Source organism: Tenrec ecaudatus, chromosome 3, assembly GCF_050624435.1.
Source record: "Tenrec ecaudatus isolate mTenEca1 chromosome 3, mTenEca1.hap1, whole genome shotgun sequence".
NCBI classification, from domain to species: domain Eukaryota; kingdom Metazoa; phylum Chordata; class Mammalia; order Afrosoricida; family Tenrecidae; genus Tenrec; species Tenrec ecaudatus.
Window position 1 is genome coordinate 9,322,530 of NC_134532.1, and position 27,744 is coordinate 9,350,273.

Consider the following 27,744-nt stretch of genomic DNA (forward strand, 5'->3'; position numbering starts at 1 on the left):
CTCTGCCTTAGTAACTACTATTTCTAGAATAACAGTAAACTTCTACTTTTATTCACAGATGAGGGAGCGGGTACATCTTGAAACATATATAAGAAGAAAAGAAGTCTGGGAGAAAGAAGAGGAGGATGACAGAGAGAGTGAGCAGCAATGACACAACCTAAATTGATCACACGTACTATGTTATCTGGAGTGCTGCCAACGTTAAAAGCTAGATCACATTCTCATTAAAGGAAAGAAATAGTTTTATTCCAAAATCAGTATCATTTTACAGGTAAGTGGGCTGGGACACAAAGAAATCTTATTAAAAGACAAACATAGACTGTATTTGCAAATCTCCACGTCATGAGGTAGAGCTAATCTCAGAATTTAGACTTGGACTCCTTCCATTCTGACACATCTATGAATGAGCTCTGGTCGTGCTGTCTGGTAGGTATTGGGCTGCTAACCACTAGGTCCATAGTTCACACCTAACCAGCATTTCTTTAAGACGAGAGTAACCGGACCTATAAAGACATGCAACCTCTGTAAAGATTTGCTGCCCAACTTGATGGAATCAATTTGATGTTAGTGGGTCTGGGTTTTCTTGGTGAATCATACTTTAATCTTTTGCAACGAGATTGAATTCAAGTATTGGATGAGTAAATGCATGCTAAATTCAGTCACATATATAATAAAGATACATTTCGATAGATACGATTAAAAATATGTCATTAAATCCCATAAACTTTACTTAAGCATATTTGTTTAAATCATTTTATTTGGGGCTTGTACAATTATTATCACAATCCCTACAGATATCCATTATGTCAAGCACATTTGTACATTTGTTGCCATCATCATTCTCAAAACATTTGCTTTCTACTTGAGCCCTTGATATCAGCTCATTTTCCCCTTCCCTCATGAACCCTTGATAATTTATAAATTATTATTATTTTATCATATCTTACACTGTCTTATGTCTCTCTTAACCCACTTTTCTGTTATCCATCCCCCAGGTGGAGGTGATATATAGATCCTTGTAATCGGTTCCCCCTTTCTACCCTACCTTCCCTCCACCCTCCCAGTATCACCACTCTCACCATTGGTCCTGAAGAGATCATCTGTCCTGGATTCCCTGTTTCTAGTTCCTATCTGTACCAGTGTACATCCTCTGGTCTAGCCAGATTTGTAAGGTAGAATTGGGGTCAAGATAGTGGATGGAGGAAGCATTTAAGAACTAGAGGAAAGTTGTATGTTTCATTGCTGCTACCCTGTACCCTGGCTGGCTCACCTCCTCCCCACTAGGGTATGTCCAGTTGCCTAAAGATGGGCTCTGGGCCTCCACTCTGCACTCACGCTCATTTACAACAATATTATTATTTGTTCTTTGGTTCCTGATATCTGATCCCTTCAACACCTGGTAGTCACACAGGCTGGTGTGTTTCTTCCATGTGGGCTTTCTTGCTTCTGAGCTAGATGGCCACTTGTTTATCTTCAAACCTTTAAGACCCCAGATGCTATGTATTTTGATAGCTGGGCACCATCAACTTTCTTGACCACATTTGCTTATGCACACATTTGTCTTCAGTGATAATATCGGGAAGGTGGGAACCCACTGATATGATTTTTTTCTTCTTTGATGCCTGATACCTGGTCCCTTCAACACCTCGTGGTCACACAGACTGGTGGGCTTCTTCCATGTGGGATTGGTTGCTTCTGTGCTAGATAGCTGCTTGTTTACCTGCAAGTCTTTTCTGGATCATTGGTTTTCTTTTTTGTTGTCATCATTGTGTTTTCTTTTGTCACTTTGTCTTGCCATGCTTTGTTAATTATTGCGTGTATATTATTATCTTTGCAGATCTGTCTAGATAATATAGGCTGGATAAACAATCTGGAGGAGAAAACAATGGGACGAATGATTCTGGGAGGACATAGGAGAGGTGGAGGTGGGAGAAAAGAGGCGATGTTGACCAAACCAGGGACAAGGGAGCTACAAGTGATCCAAAATTAGTGGCAAGGAGGGTGTGAGAGGCCTGGTAGAGATTCAGCAAGGGCAATGTACCCAGGAGAAATGACCGAAAACCAAATGAAGGCTGAGCATGATAGTGGGACAAGAGGAAAGTAAAAGGAAATAGAGGAAAGAAGTAGGAGGCAAAGGGTATTTATAGAGGTCTAAATACAGGCAGGTACACATGCAAATATAGTTATATAGGATAGTGAGGAAATGGATCTAGGTGCATATATTTATAGCTTTAGTATTAAGGCAGCAGATGGACATTGAACCTCCACTCAAGTACTTACTCAATGCAAGAACACTTTGTTCTATTAAATTGGCATTCCATGATGCACATCTTCCTGACATGATTGTTGAAGACAAACGTGTGCATAAGAAAATGTGGTGAAGAATACTGATGGTGCCCGGCTATCAGAGGATATAGCATCTGGGGTCTTAAAAGCTTGCAGGTAATTAACCATATTTTTATTGCTAAACAACAGAACTATCTCTGGTTAGTTTCAAATAAGATTGAATATAATTTTCAAAACTTTAGAAAGATAATAAAATATCTTGGAGTGCAGAATGTCTGCCTTGGTGTCCAAAATATCCAAGCTGCATATTGAGACTAGTCTAGTGAGGATCCAATTGATGCTGAACACTGTACAGGAAAAACAAAAACAGAACCAGAGCTGTAATCACTACCATCCCTGAAAGTAGGGTTCAGTTGTCATAACATTTGGACAGAAAGTATAAAAAGGAAAACAAGAAACAAAACAATAAGAAACTCATCAACCTATCATCATTGTGTGGACTCCGATTCATAATGGTTTGACAACATTGAGTAGAACTGCCTCTCTGGGTTTCTGAGGTTGTAAATCTTTACAGAACTGGAAAATCCCCACTTTCTCTTTCAGAGCAGCAGGTGAGTTTGAATTGCTGGCTTTTACATAACCCACAACACCAAGAATCGGGCAAAGAAAGAAGGCTAGAGTCAAAGAAGCCAGGAAAGTAGTTGACTTCTGTTCATGCTGATGAAATGGGGCAGTGGTCATCGTCAGGTCTGTTTAAGTCTTTTGTTTACATCACTGTCTCATAACTAAAATACAAGCTAAGTGAAAACGTTATTTGGTCGCCAACTTGGAGTAGTAAAATTCATAGGGTGGAATTTTGAGAACATTAAGTATTCAAATGATTGTACGTAACTAGGAAACACATGTGTATTAAAGAAAGAGCAGATAATTTGTATCCATAATATTTATTTACCTTATAAAAATCTGTATACACAAAGCAAAGGATATTCTTGTAATTACTGTTGCAGTCCTATTGTTAAACATTTTTAATTATGTTATGATAATTTCATAGCAGATTCATGATAATTAAATGATAACACAGGAATATATTATGAAATTTCAGAATTGTACTTTCTTTCACAGATATAATTGGATATTCCCTGCAGTTTTAATTTTGAAAGACTAGTAGTTTTGTGTACACTATAGATTATGAATGTTTGTTCAATTTAGCTTAATGTGGTTTAAAATTAAACTGTAACTTTATAAATATTGGGAATCTTTTCAAAATTAATATTAAATATACCTGTTCTTCAATATTTCTCTAAATAACTTTATTAGTATCAATTTATTTGCCCAATACTTATTTAACCATATATAGAGAGTTAATTAGAAATCACTTTTCAATAACTATCTAATCTCTAGATAAAAGGACACAAGCAAACTAATTTCTAGGTCCAGTTATGAGAAAATTTTTCTCTTTTTCAAGATAAACACAGGGTATTATTTATATTTTTCTTATCTTGAAATTATTTCTATTCTACTTCTTGAAATACCTCTATTTGGGGCTTCAAACCAAGACACCTCAGAATAACAAGACCAGGTGAGCCGCACATTCTGAGGGCTCTTTAGAGCAAGGCAGGTTTAATGTCCAGGTAGCTGAGTGGAAGGATTCGAGTGAGTGAGGGATCCCCCTGGGACAGCACCCCACTCCCACCCCACGCATTTGTCCTCATCCAGGGCCTCAGTGATCTGGGATCCCATTCTTGGGACATCTCGGCTCATCAGTCTGAATGACCCCAGCGCACCCAACCCCTGGCACAGTGAAAGACCCACTCCACCCCCTACCAGGCCTTTGTGCCAGGAGTTGCTTGGCGGCACTGCTTAGGCATGTGCAGCTATGGCAGGACCCCTTACAGCAGCTGCCCACTCGTGGGACCTCCCCCCCTGGGAGAGAAGTTTCCCTTTCCACAGTTCCCCTCTCCCCACATGGCAGCGATCTGCCCCTGGGTTCCGGTCCCACCTTCCATTCTCCCAGGGCCCTGGTTACTGACCTGCACTCTACCAGTAACTGACTGGGCAACCTGCACTGGGGATGATTTACCCCCATTGCTGCCTGGGACCTTGCCACCAGCATCCCTGCCTGCCAGACCACTCCTGCCGGACCACTCCTGCCAGCTTCACTCCCATTCACGCTCCCTGCCTGGCAGACTACAGTGCAGCACACTCTCTCAGCTGCCAGTGTTGGGTACTTCCCATCAGGTCGAGCCCACTGCCAGAGCCCAACCTGTTTCTACTCACAGCCCAGCATTTCCTCTGAAGCCACTTCAGGCTGGCCCACGCCACTGCGGGGCCCTGCAGGGTTCCCAGTGCCAGCAGATCCAAGCGCTAAGCCTAGCTGCCCCAGCCCTTTCCCACCAGTATGGAGAGCTGCCACCTTGCTCTCTGTTTCTACCCCAGAACCACCACTGGCCATTCCTGGCTCGGCCCTCACCACTGCAGAGCACCGAGCTGTTCACAGTGCTGGTAGCCCAAAAGATAAAAGCTCTTGCATGCTAAGGACCTTAACAACATGGCTTTGTGGTCCTGCTGGTCTGCTTGTCCAATGTCACTGTGGTGCCCTGTGGGGTTTCCAGCGCTGGCAGCCCTGAGCACTAAGCCTTCCTGCCCCAGCCCTTTCCTGCTGGCATAGGAGGCTGGTGACTTGGCCAGAGTCTCCACAACACCCCTTGATGCCCCAGGCCTTTTCTGCTGGTGCAGGAGACTCCCTGCTGCGGTGTGTCTCCCGCCACTGTAGCCTCTGCCTATTGGCATTACACTAGAGCCCTGCATGGACAGGGTAGTGCATGCTCTATCTGGAGAGCATTTTCACCCTCACATAACCTGGCTCTAGAGCCCTAGATCAACACCTCTTCCCATGGAAGCGAGGAATCTCCCACCTCCACTTTCTATTAGGCATCTCTAGAAATTGTAGGGGAAAGAGGGAAAAAAAACAAAACCAAAAATATTTTTGTTTGGTTTTCATTTCTCTTTTTCCTTTTAAATTATTATTATTATTATTATTTCTCTTTTTCTCCTCTTTTTGCTTTTTCTTTTTTCTCTCTACCTTTTTTCTACTAATTTTTTGTTTTTTACTTTCTCCCTTTTTTTCCTTTTCCTTTACTATTATTATTACTTCTCTTTTACTACTTTTTCTTGGCTGTCACTTTTTCTCTTTTTTTTCCTTCTAATTGTTAAAAAATTAAACAAGAAAAAGGCTGCTAAGTGTGCCTTGACAGACCAGGTCAAAGATGCCTAGAGACATTCATTTTGGCTCCTGTCACTGAAACTTCTCACTGCTGTTAGCCACTAAACCATCGAAGAACTCTTGTCTACATATCAGGCTGACCCATCTCTATAGTAAGCCACATTCAGCCCCCTGAAAGCATCCTTAATAGTAACACAGAGAAGGACCTAAGGGCCCCGTGGTCTCCCAGAAACATGGGACCTACAAAAGGACTGAGGAAAAGTCAACAGACCACATCACTCCCAACAAAAAAGCAGAGAGACAAAACACAGCAGCAGAGTTAACAACTCACAAAGAAGAATCAGACATGGATCTTTCAAAGAGGGAAATATTCTGAAGTCTGCTTGGAGTAATACAGGAGCTGAGGGAAGCAACACAGAATGAGGATGTAATTATAGAAAAGATGAAGTCCACAAGAGAGGGGATGAAATCCACACACCAAAGAGAAATACAGGTACTAATAGAGGAGGTAGCAGAAGCCACATAGGGTTACAGAATTTATGTTTAGGCTTGAGGAGGCAGAGAACTGCATCACTGATTTCAAAGACACTCTAACAGACCTCAGAAAGTGAGAAAGCCAGTCAGATAGGAAAATTAAAGAAGCAGAAAATAACCTGAGGTCAATGACAGATGCTAGGAAGAGGAATACTATTCGAATAGTTGGCATCAGAGCAGAACACACAACACAAGTCAACAGTCAAGAGAGCAAAGGAATTTCTGGAAGAAAACTTTCCCACCCTAATGGGTGAGAATCAGGCACTCATACAAGAAGCAGAAAGGACACCAGTTAGACTACACCCCAAGAACAACTCGCCAAGACATATAATAATAGAAATATCCCACTTCGAGGAGAAAGAGAAAATTTTACGAGCGGCAAGAGAAAGGAAGAGAGTCACATACAAAGGACTTCAGGTAAGAATATGCACATACCTATCAGCAAATACCATGAAGAGCAGGAGAGAGTGGAGCAACATCTTCCGAAAGCGGAAAGAAAAAACACCTCTTCAGAATCCTTTACCTTGTCAAGTTGTCCATTAAGATAGATGTGGAGATAAGGGTCTTTCAGGACAAGGAAAGACTCACATGCTGCAAGACACCCAACACTGCACAAGATACTGACTGACTCACTATGGCCAGAGGATCAACCTCCACTAAGAACAAGCAAGAGAGCCCCATATAGCCCATCTCCATCCAGAAACCAGCATGCCAGAAACAATTACCAAGGCAACAAGACCTCAGGGGAAAAAGAAGATAGGCTCCTCACTCATACACAACATACTGATATGAAGGGAGATAGGAAAACATCGAAAACACAAAACAGGTTATGACAACTATGAATCCACAGATTGTGATAATAACTCTGAATTCCAATGGACTTAATTCTTACATTTAAAAAAAAAGGCTGGAGGACTGGCTCAGAAAACATAATCCATCATTCTCTTGCCTATAATAGACACATATTAGGCGCACAGACAAAAATAAATGTACAGATATGTTTGACAAAATGGATATATGTATGGATTGTGATAAGAGCTTTAAGAGCCCCCAATAAAATAAAATAAAATAAAAAACTGTAAAACAAGACTGGTGGAAAGTATACCAGGCAAATGGCAACTTAAAAAAAGAGGGGTGGCCATTTTTAATCTCTGATAAAATGGACCTTAAGGTTCAAACCATAAAAAAAGACATGGAGGGACACTACAAAATGCTCAAAGGCTCAGTAAACAAAGAACATCTTAGCATATTGCATATTAATGGACCCAACAATGGAGCAGTGAATTTCATCAAACAAACTATTCAAAAGATGAAAAAAAGCCCCACCACAGATTCAATAATCATAGTAGGTGACTTTAACACTCTGCTGTCAGAGAAAGATAATTCACTGGGAATGAAGCTGAACAAAGAGGCTATAGAGCAAAACCATGTAATTAGGCAGCTGGGCCCGAAAGACATTTATAGAGCTTTCTATCTAAATGAAGAAAAATTCATATTCTTCTGAAGCTCACATGGATGATTTTCAAGAATAGACATACAAGTCAAGCCTGAGTAAATTCAAAAGCATAGATATTATTCAGACTTCTTTCTCGGATCACAATGCCATAAAGATGGAAATTAATAATAGGATGCCCAGAAAATGAAGGGAAATCAATTGGAGGGTGAACAACAATCTGCGACATGAATAGGTACAAGCCCAGCTTAGAGAGGATATTAGGAAGTTTCTAGAAACTAATGAGAATGAGAATACAATGTATAAAACTTATGGGAAATAGCAAAGCAGTAATCAGAGGTAGCTTGATATCGTTAAATTCAAAAATGAAAAAAGAAGAGAGCTTATGACAGATATGTTATTACAAAACCTCCAACAACTCGAACAGAATCAACAGACAAAACCCCTCTAATAGCAAGAGGAAAGAAATAATAAATCTCAGGGCAGAGTTAAACCAGTGGAAGGAGAAGATAATGATGCAAAAGATCAATGCAGCACCAAGCTGTTTTTGTGACTGGATCGACAGAATTGGTAGACCACAGGTGAACCTAACCAAGGGAAAGAAGGAGAAACATCAATAGCCAGGATGAGGGATGAAACAGGGATAATTACAACAGACCCCAAAGAGATTAAAAGGATCATCTCAAATTACTATAAATGTCTGTATTCTAATGAATGGAGAAACATGGATAAGACATAGATAGATACTTGGAAAAACAGTTCCTCCCTAGATTACCTCAGACAGAGATCATGAACCTCAACAAAACCTTAGTGAAAGAAGAAATAGAGAGGGTCATCAAGAAACAACGAGAAAAAGAACAAAAAAAGAACCCAGACCAGATTGTTTTACAGCAGAATTTTCTCCAAGCATTCAAGGAAGAGTTGATCCCAATCCTCCACTAAGTATTCCATAGCATAGAAAAGGATGGTAAACTCCTAAACTCATTCTACAAGGTCAGCATAATTTGATACCCAAACAGGGCAAAGACCCCACAGATATAGAGAATTACAGACTGATATCTCTAATTAACATAGATGCACGAATCTTTAACAAAATATTGGCCAATAGAATACAAAAATAAATAAAACATTTCATCCACCACAGCCTAATGGGATTCATCCCAGGAATGTAGGGAGGGTTTAACATCCCTAAATCCATGAATATTCTATACCACATCGATTAGCAAAAGATAAAAACCGTATGATAATATTCATAGATGCAGAAAAAGCATTTTACAACATCCAACACCTATTCCTAATTAAGGCACTCACAAAGATAGGAATGGAAGGTAAATTCCTCAAGCTTACACAAACTATCTATGAAAAGCTAACAGCCAACATCATAGTTAATGAAGAAAAGACAAAATCAATCCCATTTAAAAGGGTAAAAGGCAAGGATTCCCCTTGTACCAATTTTTATTCAATTTCATCTAACTAACAGAATAAGAGAGTGGAAGGACATCAAAGAGAGCCAAATGGGAGAGGAGAAGGTGAAACTATCACTATTTGCAAACAACATGATTCTGTGCATTGATAACCCTCAAAGGTCCACAACAGAAGTACTTACAACAAATGAGGAATATAGAAGAGTGGCAGGATACAAGATCAATAAACAGAAGTCGGTAGTTTTTCTATACACATATGACAGGAGCATTTAGGAGGAGATCAAGAAAGAAGTACCCTTCACAGTAGCCAAGAACAAACTGAAATACCTAGGAATATATTTAACCAAAAAAGCTAAAGACCTAAGAAAATTACAAGACCCTACTATAGGAAACAAAAAGCCATCTCCAGAAATGGAAGAACATCCCATGCCCGTGGATTAGAAAGATCAACATACTAAAGAAGACAATCTTATCCAAAGCATGTTACAAGTTCAATGCTATTCTGATTCAAATACCAACAACCTTCTTCAACGAATTGGAAAAAATAATCACCAGTTTCATATGGAAAGGGAAGAAGCCCAGAATTTGCAGAGAACTCCTTAAAAAGAAGGATAAAGTTGGAGGACTTGCCTTACCCGATTTTAATGCCTATTACACAGTGACAGTGGTCAAAAAAGTATGTTACTGACATAATGACAAATACTCTGACCAGTGTAAAAGAATAGAAAGCCCAAGAATAAAATCATCAGCATTTAGGCAACTGATGTCCAATAAGGATCCCAAAACCATCAAGTGGGACGTGGATGCTCTTTTTAACAAGTGGTGCTGCAAACAATGGATATCCACATGTTGAAAAATGAAACAAGATGTCTAACTTACTCCATGTACAAGAATAAACTCAGGTGGATCACTGGCCTAGAAGTTAAACCCCAAACCATCAGGATCATCAAGGAGGGAACTGGAACACACCTAAGATCATTGGCCCAGGGAAATCATAGGCTCACTGCAACAGGGAAGAGTGCACACACAAGTGAACTGGAAATTGACCAATGGGATTTAATAAGAATAAAGCATCTGTGCACCTCAAAAGACTTCACCACGAGGGTAACAAGACAACTCACAGACTGGAAGAGGATTTTTAGTAATGACACATGGGACAAAGGGCTCATTACTAAAATCTATAACTCCCTCATGGCTTGCAAAAATAGGAAAACAGTTAACCCCCTAAGGAAGTAGGCAAAAGAACTGAAAAGAACTTTCACTAGGGAGGAGAACCATGTGGCCAACAAGCATAGGAGAAGGTGTTCCCAGTCATTAGCCATAAGAGAAATTCAAATGAAAGCAACCATGAGATACCACCTAACACCCCTGAGGCTAGCCCAAATCAGCAAATCAGAGAGCAACAAGTGTTGGAGGGACTGTGGTGAAGTAGGAACAATCCTCCACTGCTGGTGGTGGTGTAGATTTGTACAGCTACTGTTGAAGGCAACCTGGAGATACTTAAAGAAAATGGATATTGATCTACCTTATGACCCAGTCATCCCTCTACTGGGCATATACAGTGGAGGTAACAAATAAAACATGGCCAGTTATCTGTATTCCAATGTTTATTGCAGTGCAATTCACAATCTCAAAGACTTGGAAACAAACTAAGTTTCCATCAATAGATGAGTGGATTAGTAAACTCTGGCACATACACACATTGGAGTACTATGCAGCACTGAAAAGTACAGATGATCACAGATGAAACATGTCATTTCATGGGAAGAGTTGGAAGGAATCATGTTAAGCGAGGTAAGCCAATCTCAAAAGGGCAGGTATAACATTATTCCCCTGAGATAAGTACAATCAGCACAGCAGGAATAGAAGTATAGACACTTATTTCACAATAAACAGGTGGAATCATTGGTAGTAGGTGGGACATAAGACCGTACCCAGTGAGGTACATGTGAATCCAACATAAAGAAGGGGAAAGAGGAAAGGAGGAGGGAGAATAGAGGTGGTGATAAACTGAAATGATGACATGGGGGTATCAGGATGCTAACCCACCTAAGAGGAGATTTTTGGTTGTGTCCCCACATAATTGAAATGTGCATACAAACCCCAGAATGACACACCAAACCAGGATGGCAATGTAATAAGTGAAGTAATCCATAAAAAGACTGGATTATAGGACCAGCCCCAACCAGAACGAGCCTGACCCCCACCATGGAAGGATGTGCCACAGAGGATGACAGTAGAGCTTCTGGTGAGGGAAAGGAACAGACCTACCATACCCAGATGGAAGCAGACACAAATGAAGGTGGAGGAAGGTGGAGGAAGATGCAAATGAAGGTGGAGCACACCCTGACCTACCAAGCCCTGAGAAAAATAGCCCCATTCAGACCTGCCAATACACAGAAAGGAACATATGGCAGGCCCCAATATAAGACATGATATCCTGCACTGACCTATAGCCCTACATGGTACAACACTGGAGACACAGTGTAGAATGTGTGACCGAGGTGACCCCACCACACCGAGGCTGAAGACTAAGGAAGTGCAATAGGACAACAAGGGGAGCTGAAGAAGCAAGTTCTGAAGGAGAGTTAAAATAGACTTTGGGGCCAGAGCATGGCACCCCATCAGACCCAACCGGAAAACACCCCGAAAGGACAATAAGCAGACCTTGAACAATTTACAGGACTTTCTTTTTTTTTTATTTTGTATGTTATTCACTTTTTGTTGTTGGTGCTGTCATCGCTTTGTTTTTCTGTGTCACTTTTTGATGCTAGATAGGCTACATAAACAATGTGGAGAAGAAAACAATGGGACTGATGGTTCTGGCAGGGGACATGAGAGAGAGGGAGGTGGGGGAAAGGAAGTGGTGTTAACCAACCTAGGGACAAGGGAACAACAAGTGATTCAAAACCAGTGGCATGGAGGGGGTGGGAAGCATGGTAGAGAGTGATCAAGGGCAATGTAACCAAGAGGAATTACTGAAACACAAATGAAGGCTGAGCATGATCATGGAACAAGAGGAAAGTAAAAGGAAATAGAGGAAATAACTAGAAGGCAAAGGGCATATATAGAGGCCTAAATACAGGAATGTACATATGTAAATATATTTATATACGATGATGGGGAAATAGATCTATGTACATATATTTATAAGTTTAGTATTAAAGTAGCAGATGGACATTGAGCCTCCACTCAAGTACTCCTCAATACAAGAACACTTTGCTCAATTGAACGGACATTCCATGTTACTCATCTTCTCTACATGATCGCTGAAGACAAATGTGTGTATAAGCAAATGTGGTGAAGAAAGCTGATGGTATCCAGCTATCAAAAGATATTGCACCTGGTGTCTTAAAGGCTTCAAAGTAAACAAGCGGCCATCTAGCTGAGAAGCAACAAAGCCCACATGGAAGAACACCAGCCTGTGTGATCACCAGGTGTTGAAGGGATCAGGTAACAGACACCAAAGAACAAAAAAAATCATCATTGTGTGCTCACCTTCCCCATACAAACACTGAAGACAAATGTGTGCATAAGCAAGTGTAGTGAAGATGGCTGATGGTGCCCGGCTATCGAGAGATATAGTGTCTGGGATCTTAAAGGCTTGCAGGTAAACAAGTAGCCATCTAGCCCAGAAGCAACAAAGCCCACATGGAAGAAGCACACCAACCTGTGTGATCATAAGGTGTTGAAGGGATCAGGTATCAAGCACCAAAGAATAAAACAATCATATGATCATGGATGAAGGGTAGTGCGGGGTAGGAACCCATTGCCCATCTGCAAGCAATGGGACATCCCTTTGCAGAGGGTTAGTAGGGAGGAGACGAGTCACTTAGAGTGCAGTGTAGCATCGATGAAACACACAACTTTCTTCTACTTCTTAAATGCTTCCTAACCCGGCCCTCCCTCCCCTGCCCCGACTATCATGATCCCAATTCTACCTTACAAACTTCGCTAGACCAGAGAATGTACACTGGTGCAGATAGGAACTGGAAACACACGGACTCCAGGACAGGTGAACCCCTCAGGACCAGTGGTGAGAATGGCAATACTGGGAAGATGGAGCGAAGTTGGGGTAGAAAGTGGGAAGTGATCACAAGGATCTACATATAACCTCCTCCCTGGGGGATGGGCGACAGTAAAGTGGGTGAAGGGAGATGCCAGGCAGTGTAAGATATGATAAAATAATAATAATTTATAAATTATCGAGGGCTAATGAGGGAGGGGAAGCAGGGAGGGGAAAAATTAGGAGCTGATTCCAAGGGCTAAGTGGAAAGCAAATGTTTTGAGAATGTTGAGGGCAACAAATATACAAAAGTGCTTGGCACACAATTAATGTATGTATGCAGGGATTGTAATAAGATTTGTACAAGCTCCCAATAAAATGATTTGGAGAAAAAAAGAAACTGAAAAAAAATGATTTATCTAAATATCATGGGGCAGGCTGATAGAAAGAATAACAGTAGGAAAAAGGAAAGGTACAGTGTAGATATAATAATGTTTAAAGCAAATCCAATTTTTTTTCTAGGATCATTACTCTTAAAAAACCAAACAAAAAATCCTCAAATGTCCAAAGATTGCTTCTGCTATGGCACAATATCCTTGATAGTTAAATATTATTCATTATATATTATTAGAGGAAAGCGCCTAAATGTGAGGACATTTATTTTTAAGCATACCAAATGTATTTTTCATACATTCTATAACATAAAAACATTAAGCTGATAAATCACTGAGTGGATTCGTTGAGTCTGTGCTCAAGAGTTCTTTATGATGTAGCAAAGTGTAATTGGAAGTACCTGAAAGTAGCTCCCTTGACTGACAATAATGGGAATAAAATAAAAACTCCCAAATCAAACTTACTGCCATTAAGTTGATTCTCACTCAGCAACCCTGTAGGGCAGAGTAGAACTGTCCCTGTGGGTTTCTGAGACCAACTCTTTGCAGGAGAGAGAGCCCCATCTTTATTTCTTGATGTGACTAGTGATTCTAGCTCTGACCTTGCAGTTCGCAGCTCAACATGTAACCACTTTGCCACCAGGGCTCTTTAATAAAAATACATAGGTAAGGCATATTTATCATAAAAGCCCAGATGTACTAAAAAAAAAGCAAAATAGCATTTTCTCATATCCACAGATACCCCAAATTCACATAATTTTTGTCTTTTCATCTTCACATTTTGTGGGATGATGTTCACTTTTGACACCCACATTCCACGTAAGGAATTTGTTTGATCCTGTTTTTTCCTTTACATTCGGAGCGTTTCCCAATTGAATCCGGCTAATTTATTGAAATGCTAGCAAGAAATCTGAGCAAAGAATCTGATTCTATAAAATTATGTATATGTTTGACTTGTTTCTAATATATTATGAAATATGTGAAACAAAAACAACCTTTATCCTTTTCTAATACACCATGAGCTACCAATTGGTGCTCAGCCATAAAAATAATTGCTTAGAGACAGACTGTTGGTAAGTCAATCATAAACATTAAGTATACAAGTATGAGTTGCAGAGATAAATCCCCAATAATAAAGAAACTACTTGTTTTTTGTTTTTCTTGTAATAGCCCTCTATGGTTAAACTACCTTGTCACCATTCAATAATACCCAACTTAAGTCAACTGCTATCAGGTCAACTAAAATTCATAGGAACCCTAGAGTAATAATCCAGATCAAGATCAACTCCATTGGGTTGAGTGGCCCTGTCGTGTCCCAATGAACACATGAACTTAGCTTGGTCAATCATTGCATAATTGTTAGACTTACTAATTAGTTCAAAGGAACCCATGAAATTCCAACTGTATAAACCTGAATCAGTGTGTAATTGGATTTTCTAATGACCACGTTCCCTGCAACATGAAGGATACTTATCTAAAATTAAATCCTTAGGTTGGAGAGGTAACAAAAATTTAACATGATTAGAAATCTTGAAATTAGACATATCTGAAGCCAACTAAACCCAGAAGATTTTCAATGTAGTTCCCTTTTTCCTTCAGATTTTTAATCATCTTTGTGAGACTTTTAGAAAAAGAATCTCAACTAAATCATGTCTATAAATTACCACAAAAAAATATTTTTGAAAATTGCTTTCTTAATAAAAATGAACATATGTGTATTTCATTCCAGATCCTATTCCCTCCTTAAAGAAAATGCTGAACCATTATTAGATGATTGTGAACATTCAAAATAATATACAACTATCAAGTTTTTATATCATTGCTCACAAATATTCCCTCTTTAGTTTTAATTATGATATTGTGTTACATGCACATGTGTACACACACCTACACACCATCATGTAAATTAATTTTATTTTTCACTTTCACAGACAGTATAAAGTTGAACAATATATAGTTTTATATATATTTAAATTTACAGATAAGGATATCTACAGGAATAATTCCAAGATGTTGATTTTTATGAAAAGAAGAGTATGTGCATTTTAAAATCTAGTGGATACTCTTCTCTAAGAGTTTGCACAAATGAATGCTTTCACCTGTTAATTGCTATTTAACTTGCTGAGCAAATCAATACAAATTGTTTAAGTAATTCAAAATTATCTAAAGGGCTGATCTCATTCACTAGATTGGATAAGCTACTCTCTCAATAATTATCTTCTACTGTACAGTCATTATTCATTGAGCTTCCCGTACTTCAAAAATGTGTATGTCTGTGAAACAAACTAAAAATGTAACAGGTATATTTCTGTACTCACATTGATGTCTTCCAGATCTAAGTTATTTAGAAGAATATTGTTCCTTTTCCAGATGATGGGAGGTCTCAGGGCTCCCTGAATGGCACAACTCAGAACAGCGCTTTGTCCCACTGTAGTTGCGGTAATACTTAGTTTCTGGTCTTCAGGGAGGCTCAACTGGATAACCTCTGCAAACAGTGTAGTAATGTTGATGAGCATGCAGATTAAGTAAAGAATGATAGGCATTCCGAATGTTAGTAATTAAGGCTTTTAATTTGATAAAATGAAGAAAAAGTAAATTGTTTACAATAAAAGGTCAGAATGACAATTCAGTTGATTTGATTGACAAGCATCTTAAATAATCAAAGAACTACTAAGCTTGAAAGGGATTTCAGAAGTAGGGTTGTAATACTGGACCCAAAGAAGACAGAACTTATTTAACTGCCAAATTGATATTTACTGTGTCTTTGACATTGAAATTAAAATGACATTGTTTATTCACTGATACATTTATACTGTACGTGAGGTGAAATCATTGCTGGCTGTCTTCACAGAACACTAGGGATAGCTTAGTGGGTAAAACGCATCATTATGCTGGGAAACATAAATTGACTTTAAAAGAAATCGATTTATTTGGGAAATTGACTGATGTTCACAGACCAAACAGCAATTAAATAAAATTCTATGTGCTGCATTTATAAGGTAGTCAGTAGGGTAGCAATGCAACCATTCTCAGAATCTCACATTTTCAAGGTAAACATTGTCATTTGAACCAAGCAACGAACACCTTAGTTTTACTAATTGTGTTAAACTGTGAAAACACTACTTGGAATCTAGATATGATTTTGCTTCTCTATTTTCAGAAAGTCTTGAGTAGAGCATGAGAATTAACTGTGTCAGTGGAATTTTCTGAGAGATGCTTCAGAAAATATCAAGTCTGCGCACGGGTGAAATCTGCCCTTTCATTTCAGCTGGCTTTCATAGACACTCTCACGGCTCCATATTATGATTGAGTCTTGATTTTTGATCTTGCGCTGTTATAGCAGGGCTAAAAAAACAGTGGACTCTTCAAATTTAAATTTTCTTATGAAAAGGTGCCATTTTGATCCTTATGTTGCAATTGATGATATTTTCCTTGGAGGGTTAGTGATAAGAGTAAGATATACACACAGGTGAAAGGCAAAGGGATGGAGGGCAAGGAGAGGACATCCTGGCCCTCCTGGCCCACCAAGCCCCGGGGATGATGTTCCTGCTTAGAGCAGACAACACATGGGGAGGACCGTAGGGCCAGCTCTACCACTGGACACAGCGCCCCTTACTGAACCATGGCACTGAGGAACCATGGCACTGGAGAGGGAATAGTGCATGGTCTGGCCCCATCATACAGGGGTGAGTCACTGAGGGCAGGCAGCAGACTGATGAAACCCCAGGGGGATACCAAAAATAGACTTTGGAGACAGAGTGTGGCACCCCATCAGATTCAACTGGAAAACACTTGTAAAGGCCAACAAACAGATCTTGTACTATTTATAGTATTTTCCATTTCTGCCAGTGGCTTTCTTTTTGCTGGTGTTATTTTATTGTTGTTATCATTTTGATGGTTTTGACTTCCTTAGTTCTTTTATTTGGTTTTGACTGTTTTTTTCACTTATTAATTTATCTGCATGTCTATCTAGATAGGATAGGCGGGATAAATAATTCGGAGATGAAAAGAATGGGACCAATGGTTCCAGGAGGTGGGGGGGGGTTGGGGAGAAGGAGAGGTGGGAGAAACAAAATGGGGTGGGGGTACCAATTCAGGGACAAGTGATCAACAAGTAAACTAAAATCAATGGAAAGATGCCTAGTGGGGCTCAATCAAGGGCAATAGAGCAGCGAGGAATTATTAAACCTAAATGAAGGCTGAACATGATGGTAAAACAAGAGGGAGGTAAAAAAGGAATAGAGGAAAGAACCAGGAGTCAAAGGACATTTATAGAGACCTAAATACAGGCATGTATATATGTAAATGTATATATAATGAGGGGAATAGAACTATGTACACATATCTATATGTTAAGAATTAAGGCTGCAGATGGACATTGGGCCTCAATAAAAGTACTCCCTCAATACAATATCTCTTTATTCTAACAATCCAGCATTCTGTGATGCTCAACTTCCTGACATGATCACTGAAGACAAAATAGGTGCATAAGGAAATGTGGTGAAGAAAGTTGATGGTGCCCAGCTATCAAAAGATATAGCATCTGGGGTTTTAAAGGCTTGAAAATAAACAAGCAGCCATCTAGCTCAGAAGCAACAAAACCCACATGGAAGAAATACACCAGCCTGTGTAATCATGAAGTGTCAATGGGATCAGGTAACAGGCATCTAAAACCCAGAATAAAACCATACTCAATGTGAATGATGTGGGGCATGGAGTGGAGACCCAATGTCCATCTGTAGACAATTAGACATCTCCTAACAGAGGGGTCATAGGGAAGAGATGATCAGTCAGGGTGTAGTATAGCACCCATGAAACACACAACTTTCCTCTATCTCTTTGGTGCTTCCTTCACCCCACTATCATTATCTCAATTTTACCTTACAAGTCAGAATAGACGAGAGCATGCACACTGCTATAGATAAGAGCCCACAACACAGGGAATCCAGGATAGATAAACCCCTCAGGGCCAACAAGGAGAGTAGAGATACCAGGAGAATTAGAGGAGGATTGGGGGAGAAAGGGGGAATCGATCACAAGGATCAACCTAGAACCCACTCCCAGGGGGACGAATAACGGAAAAGTGGGTGAGAGGCAACATAGGATGATTTAAGATATGGAAAAAATAATCTATAAATTATCAAGGGTTCATGAGGGAGGGAGAGTGCCTGGGGGGCCGAGGGGAAGAAATGGGGAGCTGATATCAGGGGCTCTAGTCGGAAGAGAATGCTTTGAAAATGATGATAGCTGCAAATATACTTGACACATTGGAGGAAAGTATGGGTTGTGATAAGAGATGTAAGAACCCCTAATAAAAGTATTTTTTAAAAAGAAAGTAAGGTTTACATTTTTACTGAATGTGATCAAGAATGACCATTATCATCTCTTCCTTTCACCCCGCTGACTTTTCTGCCAAATCCTATCTCCCTATTGGGAAGAAATGAAAATGCTAATCAAATGATATTTTGTTGAATAGCGCTACTCATTGAACAGTTTTTTTGAAATCTGTTTGTTTCTTGTATCTTAAGGCCAGGATCCAACATATGATAACAACTTCCTCCAGGCAACCCCCCTCACCCAATTACACATACTAAGTGTAAATGATAAGTCATATTTGTCTTCCTGCCACATTGATTGCCCACCAATATCTAATGGTATAAACAAAATTATATTGACCATTATATTCTGTCATAAAAAATCTAAATATAGCTATTAAATTCATCATTGTTTTACGTTTTCAAAGATGGGATAAACATGATTTTAAAATGAAACCACAGAGGCAGATTCTCAGTCAAAATTTGTTTTCTGGTCATGGCTAATAGAAATGGTAGCAAATATCTAGCTTAACTCTCTTATACAGTTTAATTTTCTATTAATTGTATTTATTTGTTTTCAGATTTTATTTACATTATTCCTGGGTTAATAACAACATAGGGCATAGTGAAATCTTCTTATTAAAATATCCATTCTGATGCATACCATGTATCATCCCTCACCTCAACATCATTGCCATCAAGTTGATGGAGACTCGTTGCAACCGACACTACAGGGTAGAACTGCCCTAATGAGTTTCCAAGACCGTAATTCATTATGGGAGTTGGAAGCCCTATCTGTCTCACTCAGAGCCTCTGATAGTTTTCAACTGCTGACCTTGCAGTTCACAATATACTTTGTAACTACCATGCCAGCAGGGTTCCTATCATATATCGTATAGATCATATTGCATATGTAAAATATAAACATACATATATTATAAGCATCTGTTTATTTAAAGGAAGTATATCTGAACAATTAAGAATAAAAATTTCTTGATATTTGCAAGTACATTGTTTCTTTGTTTTAATAGCGTACATAGGAAAAAAGTACATCATAAAAGTAATAACATCATTTACAACACAAGTACCTTATAAGAATTATTAATGATTTTACATTAGCAATTCTGAATTCTAGGTTCCAGTTTCTCCACAATATCATGGGAGTGATAATGGAACAGCAGTTCTGAAAACACCATGTTAAAACAACATCAGGACATTTAGAAATATAATTACAACTAAGTCGCCCTGGGATATCTTTACTAAACTTTTTCATCTGGAATATGGTCCTGGAGTATTCAAATTAGTGAATCTTTTGTTGGTTATATATTTCAATGTTAATTAGATAATATGAACATCTTAGAATAAATGATAATAATTGGTATAACATTATGCTGGGCCTTTTTGCTAGCATAATTTGTTTTCTTTCTGCAAGAACATATAATTTAAAATAACAATTACTGTTCACCGAGGTAATATTAATATACACATAAACATTTTTTAAAAGTGAAGGCTATATTTTGAAAGGGCTTTAATAACTATTTTGGTAATATGTGTTATTAAAGAATGATAGGTACTTATAGAATTCTTTAACATTTTCCTTGCTTATTACATACTGCATATTTTACTTCTTCCCTGATATATTCCATAAATTTGCATACATAAAGCAAATATGTTCACTGATTACTTCTCAAAGTAAAGAGCTCCTACCCTTAAATAAACTTAGCAGCAAAATTTATCTTAGCTACAAAATTCTTATACTATCTTATACTTGGCTTTCTGAAAGTTATTAGCAAGCAAAGAGTTAATCTGATAAAATTACAAATGGTAAAAATTTTTATTTTTAAATTCCATAAAGACTTTCAATATTGAATAAGTAATTTATGAAAATGTAATATATATATATATATATATATATTAATTTTCATAGTCAAATAGTAATTGTCTAAAAATGAATAATCTAAAAGAATAATCATTAATTTATTTCTAATTCAATTCCTAAACACTTAATCCTTTGTCACGTATGGTTGATGTATATTGACTTGCGTACACATTCTTGCTAACACATTTTATCTGATCATATTGTATCTTAGAACCTCTTATAGTTAGAAACATCATTACAGCAAATCGCTTAGATCATTTTAGACCCCAATTTCCATTTTTTTCCAAAGATAATCAACATGTGAAAGAACTTCTTTATGTGAAATTGCATATCACACGATGTCATGAGTCATCTAATTCTTTGACAAAATATTAAATCATATAGACTGTTCAGAATAGATGCTCCTTGGTGTTCTGGCGCACTTCAGTACTACCTCTGGCCTACAAATGTTGCCGCTCATTGGAGGAACTCTCAAGTGTTCAAAGTTCCATTGGTGGTATTTCCCTTGGATCTCCAGAAATAAAGGCTAATGTTCCTTTTCCAGTCCTGTCTGTTTCTTGTGATTACTTAGAGAAACTAAGAGCTCTGTAAAATAGTTTCTCCTGGAAGTACCCTTTCTCTCTCAGGCTCTCTCTTTTTTTCCCTTTATTTTCAACTCGACTCAGGTAAATGTTAAGGACATGCTTTCAAAGTTTCTTCTAGCCGATCTGGAGTCAAGGAGACAAGTGTCTTTTTCGGTGCTGTTTTCAGTGGGATCACTTTCTTCTCACAGTGATCTTCTATGATAAACAGAACTGCCAAGTAATGTTTCCTTGGCTAGAACCATTATGGAGATGCTCACCCGGCCTTTTTGTCCCACAAAAGGTCCTAGGTGGGTTGCGACCTCCAAATTTTGCATTAGAAGCCAAGTGCTTGCCTGATGTTCCACCAGAATTCCTTAAGTGTATTTTATTTACTACTACTTAAACTATATGAGGGGAGTATTTTGGATCATACTTAAATTGAGTGATAGGAACTTAGGTAAAAATGCTATTAATAGTAGAGAAAGGGAAAAATGTTGTGATACATTAGCTAATTTTTCTAATAATGATGGAAAAGTTCCTTTAAAATTACACAAGGAGCAGTGGTTGACATGAACAAGATTCTATAACTACATTTTTCTAAGTTTGTGACTGGGTACTTTTTTGAATGTCATTTAATTAATTAAATTAATAGTAGTGTAATCTTTATCTTCTGCTCTTAATTATAATTTCTATTTTCCTATTTCCAAAATTGTAATTTTTGGCCATAAAATATCCTTGTATAAAACAACTGTTTTCATTAGTTACTAAAAGCTACTAGTTTCTTATAGTGAATGGAGCCTAGAGGAAATTTTATTACTAATATTTCCTAAAACTTGTACTTTTGCCTTCTCTACTGCAGTAAAAATAATTACTAATTAACATCAGGTAAAGATAAAATATTTTAGCCAGAAATAATTCACAAAGGATGATGATAGCTGAAATAAATTAGTTGTTCTCAAATGAGAGAATCATATTACTCAAATGCCTAACTCCTTAACTTACAAAGATATGAGGAAGATACCTTCAAGATGCAACTTACTGTTTACCTAGTTTAGGCTTGCCAGAAGATATGAAAATAAATTGTGAAGAATATAGGTACTTTAAGATAAAATAATTTCAAAATAATGCATGCATGTATTGTATTTTATACTAAATTTGATATGAAAGTAAGACACATACAAATTTCATTCTACCAATACCAATGGACTAGATAATTTTAACTAATTCTATACTATAAAATAAAAACAACAAAATTATCAAATGAATAATTTTGGATTAAATAGGACATTATATTCTTAAAAGCATTAAAGAGACAACCTAGAAGCAGATCTTTCCTGATTTACCCATGCAATAACCCCTTGTTCTATTCCAAAGATTGCCTTTTGATCCGTGTACAGGTTCTGCATGAGCATAATTTAGTATTTCGAAATCACTATTTTTGTCATGTAAAACACACCTTGTTAACACTCTCACATAGTCAAATTACTTTGCATAGTCAATAAAATACAAATAAACATCTTTCTGCTATTCTCTGCTTTCAGCTAAGATCTGACATCAGCAATAATATTTGTCTTTGCAATTTCTCTTTTGAATCTAGCTTGAAATTCCAAAAAAATAAAAATCTAGGGGTTCTTTGCTACAGACATTTCTGAATTAGGTTTTGTGAAATTTTACTTAATGTAATGTTAATGACATTGTTTGATAATTTCCGCATTCGATTGGATCTCCTTTCTTTGAAATGGGTTGAAATGTGGATGTATTCCAGCCGATTGCTAAACAATCTGTCTTGCACATTTCTTGGCATAAACAAACTAGTGAGTATTTTAAGGGCAGCATAAAATTTTTGAAACACTTCAGTTGGCATTCCACAAAATCCTGAAGCCCCTCCTCCCCACGCCATTTATTTTGTTTTGTTCTTTTGCTAATGTCTTCAGTGCATCTTGGGCTCTTTCCAATCATCACTGGTTCTTGGCACATGCTACCCTGTTTAATGGTTGAATGGAGGACAATTATTGGTAGAGGGACCCTGCATTCCTTACATCATTTTGATGTTTCATGTATCCTTCAATATTTTGTCCAACTCAATGTTGTTGTAGTTAGGTGTCATGAAGTCGGTTAAGACTCATATCTTATTTATAATGTAAAGAAACATTGTGTGGTCCTGAACCATCCTCACATTTGTTATACTGGAACCCATTGGTAGCAGAGTGTAAATTCATCTGATTGAGGGTCTTTTTCTTTTTTTACTGATCCTGTGCATTACCAAGCATGATATGCTTTTCAAGGGACTAATCTGTCCTGATTATGTGTCCAAAATACTTGAGAAGACATCCTCATTTTCATTTGTAACGAACATTCTGGAAGTTCTTCACTCAAAATAGATTTGCTTGTTCTGCTGGCAGTCAAAGGTACTTTCAGTATACTTCCTCAAGGTCATCATTCCCATGCAGCAATTCTCTGTCTTCATTGGCCTGCTTTCACATGCTCATCAGATATCGAAAAATCATGGCATAGGTCATTCACCCATAGACTCCTTCAATACTGCATCTCAAAACTTGAATTTTTTTTCTTCTTATTTTCAATTCTTTCTGCTGCAGATATGCTAAGTGTGTTCTTCCCTTTGATTTTCTAATTCTAGGTCCTTGCATATTTCTTTATAATGTTTTACTTTGTTTTCTTGAATTGCCTTTTGAAATTTTCTGTTCAGTTCTTGTGCTTTATTACTTCTTCTATGCACCTTACATGCACCACCAAGACTCAAAATATACTCTGGTATCTACCTCGGTCTTTTAAATGATTTTTTTGCTTTCTTTATGTATGATGTTCTTGATACATTCCACAACTCAACTTATCTTCATTAATATTCACAGTATCAAATGTGCTCTTGAGATGGTCTGTAAATTCAGGTGAGATGTCCTCAAGGTCATCATTATTTTTTACAGTCCAGCTGCTTTTATTTTTAAGGTTCATTTTATTGGGGGCTCTTACAGCTCTTATAACAATCCATACATCAATTGTATCAAGCAATGTGTACATATGTTACCATCATTATTTTCTAAACAATTATATTCTATTTGAGTCCTTGGCACCAGCTCCTCTTTTTACCCTTCCCAACCCAGCTTCTTGAATTATTTGCTCAGCATACAGATTAAGTAAATATGGTCAAAGGATAAAAGCCTGACACACAGCTCTCTGAATTTTAAACTCTGTGAAAATAAGTGTTCGGGGATTGCCATGCTTCTCGGTGCTAATCGTGGTTGGTTATGATCCACACAGTGGAATGCTCTTGCACAATCAGTAAACATCTTTCTGGAATTCTGCCAAGAAATTTGGAAGACAACTGCCTGATTGATCAATTGGAAGAAGTTCATTTTCTTTGGCCTAGGCCAAAGAAAAGAGATCCAACTGGATGCATAAATGATGGAATAATATCATTAATATCACATGCAAGTAAAATTTTGCTTAAGATCATTCAAAAGCTGCTGCAGCAGCACATATATCAGGAGCTGCCAGAAATTCAGCTGGATTCAGTACAGGACTTGGAACAAGGGCTACCCTTTCTGATGTCAGATGAATCTTGGCTAAAAGGAGAAAACACAAGTATAAAAGATGGCAGTGATTAAAGCATAAAAAATGGAGAGGCAATAATAAGAAAAGCTCATATCAAGTCATGTTTGCTTTTAGTGGTCAGGAGGCTATCTGAGGGCAGCTATTCTACAGAGAGCAAATAAAGTACCAAAATATGGACAGAAATGCATATTTAAATTTCACCATCATACAATATTTTGTTGTTAATTGGAGGTTAATACATATATCATATCATTCCATAGTTCAATCAAGATCATCATTGTTCCACCCTGGAATTGTTTTAAATTTCTTCAGTTTCAGCCTGAACTTGCATGTGGGAAATTGATGGTCTATTCTCCAATTAGCCTTCCCCTTGTTTGGGCTGATAATGTAGAACTTATCTACTGACTCTTCAACAGATGCAGTCAATTTGATTCCTGTGTATTCCAGCTGGTAAGGTTCATACACACAATCACTGTTTATGTTGTTGAAACAGATATTTGTAATGATGAAGGCCTTTTTCTTGCAAAATTCTCATTCTTAGTCCAATCACAAGCAATTTTCAATGCATCTTGAACACAATTTTGCTCAATTTCAGAAATGATAGAATTTTTCAATTTTATCATTTCTGATTTTAGTGGTTAATTCATAAATTTGAATAATAATTATATAAATTAGTCTCCCTTATAGGTGTATAGATTTTATCCTATTACATAGAGTATTGTACTTTAAGGTAGATCTTGAGGTGTTCTTTGTGACAGTTGCTAAAATGGCATTCCTCTTGAATTTGTCATTCCTGACACAGTAACCAGAAATGGCGAATTCCAGTCCCGTTAGGCTCACTAATGCCTTGGATATTGATCTTTGAGTTCCATTTCATTTTTGACATCTTCTCATTTTTCTATATTCACACTATATGTTGCATGTTCTAAATAGTAATAGGTATTTGTTTTCATTTCAAGTCTGCTTCATTTCAAGCATGTAAAGGCTTTACTCCATTAGGATTGGTCCTATGCTAAAGAGACAGGCTTTTCCAGTCATATTTTGAGTGTTTTTCAACCTGAAGGACTAACTCTCTGGCGTTGTCTTAGAATTATTCTCCTGTTTTTCATAAGATTTCCACTAAGACCTCAGAAGTAAACAGCCTCTTCCTTCTTCCTAGTCTGTTCTCAGTCTGGAAGACCCATGAAAATGATACAACATGGGTGGCCCTACTGGTATTCAAAATACTGGTGACATAGCTTCCAGAATCACAGTAACACGCAGCTCACCACAGTACCACAAACTAAGAGATCAGTGGAGGAAACGACTATGAGGTAAATTAATTTTTTATAAACTTGGGAAGGTATATAATTTACAAATATTGTGGATCATTTTATTCTTCATTGGTGAATAAGGAAAGGAGAAAAAGAGGGGAGAGAAAAATCTAGAAAAGGATGGATTTTTCTAGATTTTTTCAGGGAAAATTGAATTCCTCGGAGTAATATAAAAAGCCAACAGAGAGCAAATGACAGGACAATTGAGAAGGGAATTATTTTTGGTAAAAACTTCAAAAGAAATATCAATTAGTTATAATCAAAAATATAATTAAAACAATTTAAGAAAAAAAGATAATTTAGTCTACATCATGTATAAGGTTGAAAAGCTTTAGGAATATACAAAAATGGATTTTTCTATGAAATATTCCTGTGAAAATTTTAGTCATTTATATTCTATTTACAGCTCTATAACAAGAAAAATATAGTACTATAGATAGTATTTTGATATTATTTTATACAACTCCCTTTTAAATTAATGATTTTACTATTTATTTTGTGGTCTTACAAATACAGTACAAATGTTATCTTAAATTTTCTGTTCAATTTCATTGACTTTTGAATTAGTTTTATACAGTTTATTTTTACATTTAAGCTTTAAAAATGCATATTAATTCATCACAGTTTATGTTCCTAACAATTTGGGAAATAATTCTTTTAAGGCAGAATGAAATCTATGCTAACTAAAATTGCGAAGGGCAGAGAGAATTGGTCACACATTCAACTTAATTATAACAGTATGATTTTGAAAAATTATTTGGGTGTGTATGTGCTTATTAAGGTTATATATTGTTCCTTTAGTCATTATATAATATTCATACTTGTCTGTCACTATATTACTATTCTTGAAATATAGTTTATATTTTCTACTCCTATCTTTGTGTGATTGCCATAGTTTTTTTTTTCACCATCCTTAATTTTTTACTATTTTGCCTTTGAGTTTCAAGCATGTCTCTTGTATGCAGTCTATAGATGGGCTTTATTTTCTAATGCAATCTTCTGCTGTCTGTCTTTTGATTGGTGCATTTAATGCATTGACCTGTGTGAGTTTGTTGTAATTGTGTTTGATTTATTTTCACTTTTTGTGCATGTGGTTTTGTTGGTATTTTGTCCTCAGCTATGTCTGTGCTGTTTTCCGTGCTGCTTTCATTGTATTGGTTTCTGGGTTCTGTTTTGTGATGTGTTTGTCTGCTGTTGTTTCTGATATTTTACCGACAGTGATCTGATTCATATTTTTCTAATGTTCATCTTGGTTTTTTACCATACAGTTAGTTCTTTCTTCTCTGTAAATACATATATTTCTCCCTTATACTTGGCAAATTTACTGTCTATCAGCAGCTATGCTGTCCTTCCTATTTAAGAAACTTGGGTCTATATAAGTTTTAGGCTGATTTTCTCATTGCCAGAAAGTTCAGGCTATTCCTATTAGGACCTCTCTGATATTTGTTGAGAATATTTTCCTTTCCTTCTTATCTGGTTTCCATATTTCCCAGTCTCCAGACTCAATTTCTATGGGGGCAGAAAATTGCATCTTTCTCCTAAGGAGTGACTCGTGGTTTGAAACGCCTGACCTTGGGACAGCAGTCCAACGTACTATGCCACCAGGATACTTGAGCTATTAGAAATACTCTAGAGATGGCTTGAGTATAAGGGAATCTAACCTCTGAGGATTGCATATCTTCAGGGCTCCTGCAACAAACTGGGCAAAAGATGATTGGACTGTATGGTCACTTATAACTGGAATTCGATGTAGTAAATTAGGCAAAGCAATTGCACAGACATAAGA

The 27,744-nt window shown here is 37.5% G+C and overlaps 1 protein-coding gene across 3 annotated transcripts in view; it reads right to left on the minus strand.

Annotated features, from left to right (window-relative positions):
• FSTL5 (follistatin like 5) overlaps positions 1 to 27,744 on the minus strand; it is an 812,142-nt gene that overhangs the window by 291,218 nt on the left and 493,180 nt on the right. For all 3 annotated transcript variants that reach the window (XM_075544741.1, XM_075544740.1, XM_075544739.1), the window contains exon 6: positions 15,637 to 15,803. In XM_075544741.1, the coding sequence (XP_075400856.1) occupies positions 15,637 to 15,803 (167 nt within the window). The remainder of the gene's footprint in view (positions 1 to 15,636; positions 15,804 to 27,744) is intronic.